Raw genomic sequence first — 15888 nt, forward strand, 5'->3', positions numbered from 1 at the left:
AATGTTTGAGGTGGTCTGACACTCTCCTTAACACCCCTCACACACTGAATATAGTGAAAAGGTTTTCCTTTGCACATTATTGATGGTCCTCAAAAGATATGATAAAGATGCATTACTGGCTGCCGCAAAGGACCACAAATTATTACCACTTTTAAACCCTGTATTGGTGGTTAAATACCTAGTTAGTCAGGTGTCCAGCACAGTAGAGATTATTCTGTTCACAGATTTCCTTCCCTACTTAACTTCTTCAATTTTAAAAATAAGACCATATTTGTCAAATGTTTGTTATAAATTCTAGTGACCTAGTATTGGAGACAGATATGGCTAAGAAAATGATTCAACTCCCTCAATAAATACCAAGAATATTTTCTGAAATTCCCTGAACAGGCAACAAAGCCTCTTATTTCACAATTGAATTGACATTTAAAATGGCCACATCCTTGGAGGTCACGGGATGGCTGGAATTCACACTCAGGGCTCACGGCCAACTTCTCTGAGAAGAGTAACGGATCACACAGCAAAGGATCTATCCCTTTATATCTACACTGAGAGTACACTAAAGAAACAGTGTATCTAAGCAATTCTAATTTTTTTAATATTTTTTAAGCCCACTTTAAAGAACTAGAAATTTTGGCAATGTCCTTGAAGGGATTAAAAATACCCAAAACAATATAATTACAGTTCAGTCACTTCTACAAAACACAATGTCTCACGGAGCCCATATCTTCCCCTGCTACACACCAGCCACTGAGTTCACCTTCAGCACGAGGTGGTTATTGGTGGTTATTCTAACAGACCTGTTTGTTACCCAGCCTTTGCTCCCTCATATGACCAATGGGCAAATGCTTGCATCTTTCTTTGGCAGCAGCCAGATGTTAGTTTCACCTCTTAACCATGTACTTGCAGGAAGTTTTACCCTGCTCTCTTTTAAGTCTCCTGGCCTACTCGACTCAGTGTCCCAAATAATAGTCATCTCCAAAGCAGATTGTAAACTAAGTTGTAGAAAATACAAATTTACCTATTGATCAAAATGTATGTCCATCTATAAAGGGCCTGTGGTACACTAGCATGACCGAGAACAGTGGTGAGACTCCTTTGTTGTGGAATTGGCGGATGTTATAAATTTTCCCCAGGAAATTTCATTGATTATTTATCTGTCTCCTAGCCTCAGCTAGGCTAGTAGAGATGTTTTGGATACGGATGCCCACTTTTCCTACAATGTACCTGAAAGTTTGCCCTTCCTTTGACCAAAATCCAAATGGAGAACTGGCATTAGGGACAACCTGCCACCTGTACCCAGGGGTGACTTCAGTCAGGTCCAAGCCCTCAGCAGCATCTCCAACTTCAAACAGAAGCCCTCGATTGCCTGTAAGACACATATTCCTTATAAATATCAAAGAGCAATCCTCCCTAAATTAGGGAACTACTTTATTTCAGGTAACAGAGTAAAGATGATTCAGGTCCTATCTAGAAAGGTGAGTCAACCGAGACACAGAGGGAGAAGTCATGTGAGAGTGTCTATATAATACAAATGTTCCGGAAAGCAGAAAATACTGCTAGGTATAGGATTTGGCCTCTTGGAAAGAGAGACTTGATAAGGAACAGGAAGGGGAAATATTTTCAGAAGACCAGAGAAGAGCAGGGAGCCCTTTTTAGTGGGAGTGTCTAGAGAAGAGCACCAAGTCCTGGAGAAAATGTGAAAGAGCAAACAAATGTTGTGGTTACAGGGGATAATGTGATTGTGTACTTGTGACTTGTTCAGGAGTGGACTTCAGTATCTTTTAAGGTCCAGTTCAGCCTCAGAGTTCTAGTCATAAAAACCCCTTCCCCCTCCCCGAAAGTTGGCAAGCCTTATATTTTGCACATGTCATGGCCTGAATTCGTGGACCTGCACATAGAACAAATTACATGACATGTAGCTATTATGTGACATTTTCAGTGATGTTGTACTTATTAATTTGTGTTTTATATTAAGCAAACCCTGAGACCAAAGGCACATGTGCAATCAATGTCGGATACAAACTTGGACTGAGGGTAAAAGCTCTGGAATCATGTATTTGTGGGTTCAAACTTCAGCTCTGCCACTTACCTGATGTGTAGCTTTGAGCAAACTGCTTAATGCCTTCATTTTCTCATGCACGAGGCCAATGATAAATAGAGATAATGCACTAAAGACTAAGGGAGATTGAGCTATATGTCAGTGAAACTTCAATAAAGCTAGGGGGGAAAATAAGTCAATTTGATAATTCTGGCAAAAAAAGAAAAGAAAAAATGAAAAAGACTAAAGGAGCTTGAAATATATACACAAAGATACCAAAATACAGTAACTACTCACTAAAAGATAGCTAGGGTAATTATTATTATTTTAAACTGCTACTATTATTATTCATTAACACTTAAAAGGGGAAATAGATAAGGAGTAAGCAGAAAAATCAGAGCATATTTTACTACATTACTTGAGGTTTTTCAACCTCAGCACTATTGACATTTTGGGCTGGATAACCATTATGGAGGCTGTCCTTTGCACTAACGGATGTTTAGTGTCACCTCTAGATGCTAGCCACTAGAGTCCAGTAGCACCACCACCACCATCCCAGTTGCAACCACCAGACATTGCCAAATGTCCCCTGGGGACCTTTGAGAACTGCTGCTTGACATAATAATTTGCCCTACTTCCATGGAAGAAACTTCAAACATCTTCGTAAAGACACTGTTACCTCTCAAAAACAGCTGCACTCGGGAAATTATCCTACCATTACCCAAGTAGTTAAAGCAGCAACTGCTCAAAGAGGGGACAGCTCTCTATTTCCTGACACAGAAAACACATTCAATCCATCACTTGCTTCAGTAGTTTTTCTTTCCTTGGACGGGAGTTTTCACTGAGTAAAAACTGCAGATCTGGGACCTGGAAAATGCCCAAGCCAAAGCTTTGCATGCATTTTCACACCTGAATGGTCTTTCTTTAGAGAGGTTTCTCCACCCCGCTGAGTTACTTTTCTTGTAAGTGCTGAGCTTCTGGAGTTCAGCAAACTGGCTGTAGTTTAAGCACGAATCAGTCCTGTGGGGCAGATAGGGGATACAGACGTGCAGCCTGTGGTTCTGGGTTGCATGACAGCCAACTGCACTGAGTCCCTAACTACGCCCGAGCCTCCAGTTCTAATGCTTAGCAGAAAAGTGCTCCAGAGGTGTTCTTTACATTTGCAGCCACGACGTGGAAGCGTTAAACAGAGGTGGACTGATGGAACCCGAAACCTTATGTTCTCCATTTGTGCCCACTAAGCCATAAACGGGGGGCAATGTCACAATACATCCCTACATTTCAAAGTAGCAGACAGGTGCTGCAGAGAAGAAGAAACAACGTTTAAATGCACCCAATTCTGCCCCACTCTCAGGCCTTGCCTAATGCTGTCCTTACGAGCACAGAAGAGTACGTTCTAGTGCTTCATTGTCTTCTTAGACAATGGGCATGCAGCTGACCCAGAGTATGGAAAGAGGCAGTTCAGGGGTTCCCACTAGGAGCTGTAACAATGACTTGATTACAGTTATGATCCCCACTGAATCCAGTGGCCATTTCTCTGGCTGGGTGTAAAAGCGCAGAATGTCACCCACCGAGCAGATGAATAAAGCAAAGAGCTGCCAAGAAACAAGAGCCCTGACAGCGATATCATGGACCCAGAACTCACTGAGCTAACCAGTCAAAAGCTGAGACAGAAGGCAAACACTCGCATTTCTACTTCCAATCCCCTCAGGCTTAGAATGTAGCCAGAGGCCCGTGAACAGCCCCGTGACTGCCTTACCTGCCTGAGGAGCGGTGAGCCTTGCCCCTTCTCCTGGAGCCCTAGTGGTGCATTCAATCTTCCTGGGAGACACATGTCTAACGTCGCATGGAATGCCTGAGGAAGACAGACGTGTGTATGTAGATTTCATGACAAGACCGCAGACGCTCTCTGAAGCAGACAGGCTCCTACTCTAAGGCAAAGGGTTGACTATGAAGAGCACAGCAAAAGTTGTCATCCCAACTGAAGGGGGCCAGAAAGGGAGAGTGCAGAGCAGCAGAGCATACAGCGTCTTAAAATAAAATAAAAAAGACAGCAATGGCATGCATTGCCATTCACTGAGGATGTACTGAACCACTCAGCTGAGCTTGGGAAGGTACGTGTGACATGAGAGTGCTAGGACATTTTTCTGTATCCTTGGTGTCACCAACTAGAGGAGTATCCCAGTAGGCAGAAGAAAAGCTTCAAGACGGTTTCCTCAAAAGAGTTTACCATGGGGGCATTCCAGAAATTTGTGCACAGCAATTGCCAGCTCACCCTTTCTTGTCCTTCCAGAGAGTGCTAAGGAAGAAGGGTGGGGGCTGCCTCTTAGTACCAGTCGACCTTTGTGAAGAGGCAGCCGTGCTTTTCCCTACTCCCCACTCCCAAAACGGAATTGCCCACGAATTGTGAGTGTGTCTGCAGTACATCCTATTCCTGTTACATGTTTGCAAAGCGGCAGTGGCGCAATCCCACCTGGTCTCAACTAAACACAGATGAAATACCCTAGAGCAGCGTGGCTCATCATTCCCCTAGATGAGCGGGAAAAGAAAAAGATTCTTCCCTCCCCCCAACCCTCTCCATGCCATAAGAGATACATCATCTCCCACAGTATTTAAAACTGGGAACTATTTTCAGTCATTTCAACTTAATTACCTGCAATGGTAACCTGGGCAGGAGTGTCAAAGAAGTCTCCTGTAATTGTGATGTCGGTTCCTCCCCCAAGGCTGCCAGTTTCTGGAAACACAGACAGTATTTCTACAAGAAAAAAAAAATAGAAGCATTCGACTGTAGACCAGGATGTGACCCAGATAATAATACAATAATAGAAACTATCAATTTATTCCTTACCTTAACTTTCTAAGACTAGCAACAGTTGGAATTTTTGCAGTAATAGTCATTTAAAAGTGTATATACTAAGAAAAGGATTCCCCTATAACAATATGTATAATAACATATACAGGATCCGTATTTATAAGGAAAGAGAAATGCAGTCACTCAGGCTATCAGCATAGATCCCTACATCCCATGATGCTTTCTTAGGAAATCTGTCTCCTGACCTCAAGGACTCTAGGTACAAGTCACGCAACACTAGGCTATATTTATGGAGGATTCAACTTTGGATGCACCAAGCTACGCCTCAGTTTATCCATATGAGTCTGCAATTTGCTCTAAGCAAAAGAATGAATGACATGTCTTCAGTGCCCTTACACTCCTCCCCGTCCCGCAAGCCCCTTCCCCTGTGCACTCACACCTCATACCCAGTCCTTTCACACTGCCTTCTGGTTGCTTTAAAACCCTCAGGGAATATGTCACATATCCCAAAGAATTTAACTGTTTCTGATCCTTTCCTCTCCTATGATAAAATTATCACTGTCATCACCATCTCAAGTGCTTCTTCAAACTTACTCCAAAAGAGATTAATTACACTGTTTAAAGAAGATAAAGACAAGGGTCAAAATTCAGCTTTTGCAGAATTAGCTTATCTGGGGAATAATTGGCATTTGCCCTATGACCTACAAAATTTCTTGTACTTCTGACAAAAGTAGGTTCCGCTGCCTCTGGAACCTGAACCTATCTCACAGACACTTTTTCAGTGGCTTTGAGATTGTACTCAAGCCTCGAATCGAAGTACTCTTCTTTAGTAGCCAATTTTCTTGTACTGAGTTGTGTGCACAATTTCACGCTAGTTTCCAACGTTCAGCTTTCATTTTTTAGTATGGAGGTGTACTCATCAGATAGCAACATAATCGCTTAGTGTCAGTATCAGAAACGCATAAATTGTGGAATGAATGAATGTTCAGAGGTGCAATGTTAAAGTAACTGAACAAAATGTGCTTTTAGATTTTTCAGTGCTACCTCTTTTCTGTTATTTTTCAGAACATAGAACAAGGATGGCTCCCCTTTCTTTCATCCAGTCTATATCCAGAAACTTTGTAGAGAAGTCTATGATCAAGCCTTTTTATTAAAACGAAAGCTGATCCTCACACAAGCAACTATTTCTCATGCAAAACCAAAAGGTCATCCATGATTGGAGGGACAGCTTCAAGTGTTAATGGTAACAGAGAAATAGCCAAAAGAAAGGGAAGGAGGGTTCCAACCTTCGGTGAGTTGTGAGGGAAGGAGTGAGTAGTATAAGGTGAAGGGAAATAGTACCTGAGTGTGTCTGGTACAGGAAAAGCTCCTGTTTAGCACTGATCAGCCACGCATTCTTATGTACCATTGACCTTCAAAAAAGACAAAATTGAGTTTTAAATGAAAACAGCATCTGAAATTGCATATTTTTTTTAATTGGCTGCCTGAAAGGAAGATCATGGATCAACCTCTAGTGGACTTTAGAACAGTTTGGACACCAGCTCCCTTTGATGACTAGAGAATGAGACTAGTGGGGCAAAGTATGTATTCTGATCTAGAAAATTCTTGTATGAGAATAATAATACCTACTTCACAGAGTATAAAAAGCATTAAATGGAACGATGAATGTGAAAGGGTCTGATATGGAGCTGGCCTATCGTAGGTGCTTAACAGATATTAGCTTTCTTCCTTCCTAAATTAAAGAGCAAAGGAAAGAGGGAGAATACATACTTTGAATTGTGTAGCTTTGGGTAACATGTCACCAGCATCACACTGAAATTAATATTAGCTAGAAAATGCACTTTGAAGAAAATCACCAGCCAAATTACATAGGGACAGAATATAAGGTAAATCATACAGAAAGAAATTTAAAATTTTAATTTATGTTTCCAAAGCTCTATAAAACTTGCACCCTTTCCTTTTCAAAATTCCTGGAATGGTATGATGTATTTCATAAAACTAGTACCATTTTAAATGTACAGCATTATGAGATTACTTAGGATGCAATTCCCAAAATTCTGTACCATCACCACATTAAAATATTTACACTGCCTCAAGATGAATACATAGGACACAATTGTATTCACTCAAGTAAAAGAAATCAAGCAGTTACACAGGGTTTTATTACTTCATTCTGTTTATATATGTTTGAAATTGTCTGTTATAAAAGGTTAAAGAAAGTACGAAAAAGGAGAGAGGAATAATATAAGATGAAGATAAATTTGGTTACTCCCAGTTACTTACTTTCCTTTGTTAAATACTGAGAAGCTAACATTCTGGGAGCCTGGAACAAAAAGAAACAGACATCAATACAGGAACGTGCGTGAAGCACCTCGGCCAGACTATTGCTACCATTAACCCAAGGACTCCAGACATCACCAAGTTACCATCTAAACCTGTAATATCCTTAATGGCGCCCAAAACAAACATCTCCCAGACTTGTACCTGCAGCAATGTTGATTTCCAACAATAAAAGGAGAAATGCAATAGTGCATAGCGGGTAAGAGCCCAGGCTTGGGGTTAGATTGAGCGTGAGAAAGCCTGCTCCACTGGTTACCAACTTCAATTTTATCACCTGTAAAGGGAAAATATTCCACCAACCTCACAGGTTTCTTGTGAAGACTAAATTAGCTAATATTTAAGCTGTGTTTTTCAGAGAGTTATCAACCAATGGCAGCTATTATTATCATCCTTTTGAGAACCATTTCTTGAAATAGTTTTTTTCCAGACACAGAGAAAGAAATGGTTGAGATTTTAAAATCACGTTCCTTGTCAAACATACCAATGTAGCTGCCTTCCACACGGCACTGCAGTGTCCCAAGTCCGTGGTCTTCCTGAATAGCATAGCTAGGAAAAGAAAGAAAAACCAGAGGTAATTATTACCAGACAACTCAGTCCAGAAGCTCTAACTCTTTAGCCAGGAAAGTAAAAAATACAAATTAGCCAGAGAAAATTGGTGGATACTGAAAGTGTAATGAACTCACTGGGGCAAATGCTTAGGGTAGTACTAGCTAGAGTTGTCATCAATACATTTGCTACTAGTCAAACACACAGTGTGAGAGACAAAATGTAACTTACTCCTACCCTACATTTGGTTCTTCCTTTCCAAAATCTGTTTTATGACAAAAATAGCAAAATCTTTACCAAAAAAAAAAAAAAAAAAAAAAAAAAAAATCTGTTAGCAAGTGTGAACTCAAAAAGGACAATCCTGAGCCAAACAAACTAACTTAAGACACCAGGAAAGAACCACATTATAGAATTTGGCTCTACTAAATGCTGTTCCTACAAAGCTAAAACCATAGAGCTTTGTAGGAACAGTGTAATTCTTGTGATGGCCTCAAAGGAAGATTAATACACGTTGTCCAGAGTGAAGTAAAAATCCAACAAACTGTTGGTTATCTGAACTATAAGCAAGTAGACATACATTTTTTTAAATTGTAATTAAAATAAACAAATGTAAAAATTTTAGTCACTCTTTTCTTTAGCTAGTCATTATAGGATCAGGGTTTAGAGCACGAACTCTGGAAGCTGGTCAGTCAACCAGAGTTCAAATCCCAGCTCTCTGTGACTGCACTTTATGAGACACTGGGCAAGTAACTTAACTCTCTGTGCCTCAGTTTTCTTATCTATAAAGTGAGACTAATAAGTGTATGTACCCACAAGATTATTGAGTGACTTAAATGTAACACATTAGAGCAGAGCATGGCCTATAGTAGGCACTTAGTAAGGATTAGCTATTGTTTTCAAGAAAGGTTTCAGAATCCCCTTCAGTTTGAATTTCGAATCAGTTACTCTGTCTTTTCAAGTAAGTCTAAAGATAAACCAGTCAACAGTTATGGATGATTTATATTAAAAAGTAGGGGTGTGTGTGCATGTGTGTGTGTGTGTGTGTGTGTGTGTGTGTGTGTGTGTTCTACCCCAGTGGAAGAACCTAAATGCATATATGTTAGCAAGAAAGAAAGACACTCACCAGCTTCCCATCTGTCTGTTTACAAGAGAGCAAGGAGTGACCCATTTGTCTCCTTGAGCTTCCAAGATCAATGGACTGGATAAAAAAATGGGAACAAAAGATAAGAGAAAATAGTGCAATGCTTCCAGGCAAAACTGAGAGGAAACACTATTATGAAGATTCTCCTCTAGATTTATATGGCATTACCACAGGTGGCTAAAGGCTGCCCTCTGAGGAGATGCTGAATCAAATTCTCAGCCTAAACATAGGGGTGTACAATATTGCTTCATGGTCTGTGTTTTCATGCTGCAGAGGGAGCATGTCCTCTTTCCCAAAAATACCTTCATCATCTCCACATTTCCTATATTGGGTCTACACAAAGTTATAGCAGAGTTTAGGCCTTTGTTCCCCCTTTCAAAGATGGTATCCCAGATCAATGCTGAGATGGGACCAAGTAATGAATATGGTATATTGCCAATGGTGTGCTTGTGGCTTCTACCCTCCACAGAAAAAAATAATTTCCTTTCCAGACAAGCTGACCATTAGTTAATGCCAGAAATGTAGATCTGGAGAGTAGTCAAATCCGGTTCTCTTCAACTAGGAAAGAATCAAAGAGGAAGCAGAACAGAGGAGGACGCCCCATCCTGCCCAGGGCTCAGGGAAAAATTAGACACAGTATATACTCAGCTGAGCATAATAAGATTACGTTCCTTCTACTTTACAAATTCTCACTGTAATTGCTTAATATGCTGAATAAACACAGTTTCTTAGAGCTTCCCACAGACATCACCACTTTAGTATTATACTTTCCCTCTTATTCTCCTCTCCTCCTAGCATTGATGGTTTATTAACAGGATCACTTAAAAAATATCTCCAGTGAAAAATGTAATGTTGACATCTTAATAATTCCCAGAAAACATTAAAAACTCAATGGCTTTCAGTCCTTCCTCCATACTTCCTCTGATCACACTAATAGAATTTATAAATGCACAAACGTAACAACCAAGCGAGGAAGTTAATGGTCTTTTGGGTTCACACATTGTTTTATAAAGAATTTATTTCATCCTGAGAAACAAAAGGGAGAGGGGTAAGAATTGAAAAAAGAAAATCCACAGATGCAATTATAGTACAATTCACACTGAGCCCAGAGTGACTAGTTGTCAGTAAATAAATGGACAAATTTAATCGTCCAGTCACAATTACATTAACAAAGTTTGCTGAAGCCCAGCTCACCAGGGACCATAAACTGCAAAGAGGAAAATAGCAATTCTGTGCCAATTGCTTACAATTTATTGCTATCAAGGAAGCTGGTCCCAGAAAGCAATATAGCATATTTGTAACTAGTCGTGCACAGAAACAAACACACACTTACCTGTCAATGTACTCAGCATCAAAATCAAAGGTTTCTAATCTTCCAGTGATAATCCAGCCATACACGTGTATTAGTTTTCCTGTTTTAAAAGATTTTGTGAGATTTACTTAGCTCAAACTCTAAATGTATAAAGTGCATTTTTTGTGCATCTACTCAGTATGGCCAAGCTGGTCACGACTCAGAATATTCACTTTTTTATAAACTGTACAACAGGGAAGGATCACCAAATATGATCCAGTGATTGATATTACACATTAGAAAGGCCAAAAAAAGAGAACATTATTGCAATCATAGACTTCATCATTTAAGTGTGGAGCATGGAAGGAATAACGGGTCTCCCTCACAGTCTCAGAAGCATGAGGATTTCAAGAGGAGGGGGCCAGTTTCCACACACTGCCCTGTTCTACTCTCTTGGCTGGGTGGGGACCATCCACCCAACATGGCCTTGAAGAGAAACATGCCTTGGAGTGCTCCACGCTTCACGACCCTTTCCTCTGGATGCTTGCTAGTATGAACACCTGGGATATGAGGAGGCTCATACCACATGCTCTGGCTGGGTATTGAGGGATACTAAAATTTTTTCCATATCTCAGAGTACAAAAGATAAATATCGCGATTGACTCAAATGGACCGGAACTAAGAAAGAAGTGCATGAGATAGCAGAATTATGGCTTAAAGGATGGGCCATTCATGTCTCATTCATTCAATAAATGTACTCATGTTACAAGATAGGGCAAATTGGGGATCCACAAACAGGTGGGGTCTGTCTTGCCCACTGATAAATGGATGACTCCCACTGCTGGGTTGCCGCTATGTGACTTACAGGGATTTCCATTGAGTATTAAGTTTTCTTCCTTAATGCTCTCTCCTTTGAGATCATAAGAATGAAGTACAGGAATCAGTATTCTCCTTTGAGCAAGGTGCACTCTCAGTGCTACCCCCACCCCCTCGGCTTATAGGAGTTGGGAAAGAAACCTAAAGTAGCCCCTTTGCAGTAAGAGTTTGGGGGCCCCTAACAGATGCTATATGGGCCGATTTCTTCCATAGTTGAAAAACACCTAAATCCAGTTCTGTGTACCTGCCTGAGAAAAGGTTTTAAGCAACCACACCACAGCAAGGTAACGATGTTAAAGTTGACCATACAACCCCACACCTTCCAAATAATTACAGAATACATTACACATAATTGTCTTCAAAATAATTACAGAATTTAACCATCTACGCTGTCATATTTCAGCATCACAAATAATGTTTACAGATGAGAGAGTTGTTGGTTAATAATGTAAAAAATGGAGGGAAAAGGGCACCTATGGGGTTCCTGAGGCACTGAATTCAGAGGACTTTGAGTTTCTTCATGACCACATATAAGGCTGTGAAAGAACATTGCCAAGAAGCTGTTCCCGTCACACTGTGCTTGTGTTTTATTAACAGGAAGTGTCTTTCATCTGCAGTCATTCGATGGCTGACATTAAAATAATGGGAACCTTCTAGGAAGTTTTACAGCCACTTCATAGGTGAATGAGTAGAAAGAAAGGGAACCTAATGATTTAAACGAAGGCCACAGAATTGGCAAAACCCTATTGTCTGAAGGTCTCTGCTATTGCTAACAATGGGCAAAATAATTCTCCTTTACTTTAGGAGAATAAAGAATTGAGGGCTAAATTATCGATTCCCTGACTTTAATGGACATGATTTCTAGCTTTGACAAACAAAATTTTAGTAAATATTAACAGGTTATAGAAATTAGGAATTCCTGAGGGTTTTTGCTTTGTTTCTAAGAAGAGAAAGCGAGAGAAAGAGAGAGAGAATCCCCAACAGAAGCCGACAAATGGCTAGGCCAGACCACGGTGCTGAAAGATTCTGCATCACAGTGGAGAACTGCTAACCACATACAGAAATTCAACTGCTCAAAAAAACCTCATCTCTCCTGTCCCCACCACCTCCCTCATCTCTGGCTGCTACTCTGGGCGTGCTTCCCAAAGGAAATGAAAGTAATCTTCTAGAAAGTGATTTCAAAGATGCAGTCATGTAGATCCTGCCTGGAGAGACCGCTCCAACCAGGCCAGTCACCAGTTGTTCCCCCAGAAGGTGGAGGAGCTAGTGGGTGAAACTCAAACTCAGTGGGAGAAGTGGACTTGACAGATCTGGGTGCCAGCTGACATCCCATTTCACAGGTCCAAGAGCTGGCCATTTCTTCATCCCTCACCCTAACAAGACTTCTGCCATCTAAACAGGAGCTTTCTAACACCAGGGCAGTAGGGACCCAAATGTCTGCATGTGATTTTCACAGATCCGATATCTTTATAATAAAACATTATCATGTCTTGATTATTCAGACAAATAAAAGAAATAGATCTGTGAATAACCCGCACTAAGAAGATAAAACCAAATTTATATTCTTTAGGATATCATTTAAATGCACACATACATAATCTGTGACTAATACACACACACACACACACACACACACACACACACAAATGTACAAACACTTTGTAGTAACTCAGATATTCATTTTGACTTTCTTCAGCAGCCAAGCCATGGAAAACAACTAGGTCAAGTTTATGCATTTAGACACAACCACATATAAAAATTTAGCAACTTGTATCCTCATACTTAGATCACCTGGAAACCCTGAACAAATGAAAAGCTTGAACTAGATGTAGGACTTTGCCAAGAATTAGACAGCAAATGACATCTAATCTTAGCTGTGCTTACAACTTAGTCTTAAAGTGGGCTTAGTAGATTCTGAATGTCTTAGTCTCAATCCCTTCTTTTCTATAAGTCCCCCAGCTTTCTCTCCTCTGCAATCCTGGCCTTTGCATTATGTGCGTTAACTCAGAAACAAGCCCCCAGGATAAGGTTCAGGGTTAATGGTCTGCATGTGCTAGGCAACACTGCTCAACACAGGACAAAATGTTGGCATATGGGTCCACTCTGGACTCTGACTCTGTAGGTTCAAATCTCAGCGGTACACTTATTAGCAGTATGACTTTAGGCAAGTTACTAAACCTTTTGGTATCCCATTTCCTCATTTGCAAAATGGGAATAATAAAAGTTCCTCTATGATCAGGTTCTTGTGAGGATATGGTAACATAATATGTGCCAAAAGCTTAGAACAGAACCTGGTTCACAGGAAGTTTTAATAAAGCTTTGCTATTCTGTCGGTGATTATCAAGTTGCAAGCAATGATGATTTCTATTCCCTCCATTCTAGTGCTGCACCTGGTTTGATTTTGCTGGCCTCTTTTTCTTTTCATGTTTGGATTCCTTTTGTTATCAGGGAAGTAACAGAGCAGAAGTGCCCAGAGGTGAAACCAAACCGGGTTAAAAATAAACCAGAGGTTGACACTTATTTTCAAAACAGCATCAGAGAAAAAGCTAAATTTTCCCATTTATGGAGACCACCCACCTTAAATAGAAGAGTTTGCAGTAAGCTCTGGCAAAGGGATTCATAAATATTCCTATTTTAATACGACATTTCTTACCTGGAGCTCCACTTGGTGGATTAACTTGGTAAACAATGGGTGTCTGCGCCCTGGAAAACTGTTTTGAAAATGTTATTACAAGTGAGCGTTTCATTAGAATATCACGACCACAAACAAAAGAAGGACAAGTCACTTCTCACAGAGCAATTGAGCTAAGGCAATAAATGATAACATTTCCTCAAATCGCCTTTCATCTATTTCTTTTCATCTTCGTAATATTTCTGTGATGCAGAGATGTCCAATATTATTATAACTCTTCCCTAGATAGGTAAAGGAATTTGATCAAGGTCATACATAGAGCGTTCTATCTTGCACCATGTTGTCCAAACCTTGGCAACCTTGTGTCTGTTTGCCCACCTACCAGACCCAGGAACATGTTTTACCAGAAGGAAAGGTAGGCAGGCCACGCTTTAAAACACCAACCTTTCAATTCCATTATTATAACCGAGTATCTTGGGGTCTTGAAGGTTTTTTTTATTTTTCTAGACAATAATTTGCTTATTTAATTTGAAAGGATTGCAACTTAAATTATTATCCATCTGTATGATGGCAGGGATTAGCAAACTACAAGAAAATTGAAAGCTGAGTAGTCACACAAGTGAGGTGTCTAGTGGGAAAATTGAAGATGCCTGTTGGGAGGGAAATGATACAAATAGTTCAAGCAATGGGAAGCAACATTACTCTTCAAAAAGGAGGGAAACTGCACTGCTGGAGAAGGGGGATCTGTGACAGCCTGGTCATGGCGCTCCAAGTCATCTGGCGATGCCCCTCCTTCCCGAGCATTTCCCCTGCTAACCATTAATTCCCGAAGTCAGGAACAAGGCCTGACGCAGTCACTGTTGTATCCCTGTGCAAAGCATGGTGTGTAGAAGACATCCAACTTTTTGTGAACGAATGGAATGGACCCATCTGAGAGGACTGATGTACTATACTGCCTGGAAGCAGAGGGGAGAATGAGAAAATTCCAGGAATTCTATCTTGCCTATGAGCATGTGGATTAGTCCCAGATTAGTGCATTTCCCGGTCACGGTCAGTGTGAAGAAGCCAAGAAGCATAAGAATGGACTGCCCAGGCCAAGGTGTGACCCATGAGCTAAAAACTCCCTGGAAGAGTCCCAGTCTCTCCCCCTTGCTACCCTCACCTCCAAACTCCTCTAGGTGCCTAGACTACCTCCATTCCCCACAACCTGTGCTTCCCATTTGCAAAACAAAGACAGCAAATTGTTTTGTTTGGTCTGCTTCCAGCACCCCAGGAGTCTACCTTCCCAGGAAGAATATCACCAAAGAATAACTACGTGGTTACTCAACAGCCCTAATCAGACACTGAGAATCAAAGACATTTCCACGGATCTGACAGGGCTTGACAAGTACAGCGTTAAGTATTGATCCACAGGGCTGTTCATTCTGCCATCAAGACTAGTTTCCTCCCTTTCTAAGGGAAAGTGTTAGAAAATAGTTCACAGAAAATATGTACAGTCAGGGGGTCAAAATAAGAATGCTGTGACCTCATCGGTTGGGAGCTGGCTCTGATCTCACCAAAAGATAAAGATTAATGAAATTCCACACACACCTGCCAAACACAGTCCCTGTGACCTCCCAGCCTACTGCGGCACCCAGGCCTTCAAACACACTGGGATGTCTTCATACCATTGTCACCTCCATTGCAACTTTATTATAAGTGCCTCATGAAGTAGAGTAGTTGTTATTGTCTCTTCTCACAGATGTTAGAAACTGAGGCAGATGAAACAACCCAGTCCAAACCAAATAAGGAAACATACCTCTTGATTTCCAACTTGAAATAGAAAACCTACTGCTCGGTCTGTAAGCCTTCCACCAGAAGTGTGGGGGGAGCAGAGCAATTCCTCTACCACTCCCTCCCAGCTCTCAGAGCATGGTGGGGCAGGCTCAGTGTTAAACCTCAAAAAAGCTTTCACTTGTGATTCTCTCTGAGCTGACACAACATAAAATAGTACATCCCTAAGAGAAATAAGCCCCTGGTCACCCACCAAGCTAGAGACATGACAAAGTGAAAAATTAATGAGCTTCCAAATCAAGCTTCCTGCATGCTGGTCCTTGAAAGGAAGTCAGGACAGCAGCAGCAAGATGGAGGAGAGGAGAAGCGGAGGATTAGAATGATAAAACCACAGCCACCAGCTGCTTGATAAACCTTCTGTGAGTTGTTCAAACTTGTC

The 15888-nt window shown here is 40.9% G+C and overlaps 1 protein-coding gene across 1 annotated transcript in view; it reads right to left on the minus strand.

The window, feature by feature from the left end:
• Nucleotides 1–15888, minus strand: part of PKHD1 (PKHD1 ciliary IPT domain containing fibrocystin/polyductin) — a 429832-nt gene that overhangs the window by 407536 nt on the left and 6408 nt on the right. The window contains exons 5-13 of the mRNA XM_033102675.1: nucleotides 13698–13755; nucleotides 10211–10289; nucleotides 8860–8934; nucleotides 7672–7736; nucleotides 7134–7173; nucleotides 6192–6262; nucleotides 4692–4793; nucleotides 3798–3893; nucleotides 1225–1366 (exon numbers count right to left, since the gene is read on the minus strand). Of these exons, the coding sequence (XP_032958566.1) occupies nucleotides 1225–1366; nucleotides 3798–3893; nucleotides 4692–4793; nucleotides 6192–6262; nucleotides 7134–7173; nucleotides 7672–7736; nucleotides 8860–8934; nucleotides 10211–10289; nucleotides 13698–13755 (728 nt within the window). The remainder of the gene's footprint in view (nucleotides 1–1224; nucleotides 1367–3797; nucleotides 3894–4691; nucleotides 4794–6191; nucleotides 6263–7133; nucleotides 7174–7671; nucleotides 7737–8859; nucleotides 8935–10210; nucleotides 10290–13697; nucleotides 13756–15888) is intronic.

The sequence above is a fragment of the Rhinolophus ferrumequinum genome, chromosome 3 (genome assembly GCF_004115265.2).
Source record: "Rhinolophus ferrumequinum isolate MPI-CBG mRhiFer1 chromosome 3, mRhiFer1_v1.p, whole genome shotgun sequence".
Classification (NCBI taxonomy): Eukaryota; Metazoa; Chordata; class Mammalia; order Chiroptera; family Rhinolophidae; genus Rhinolophus; species Rhinolophus ferrumequinum.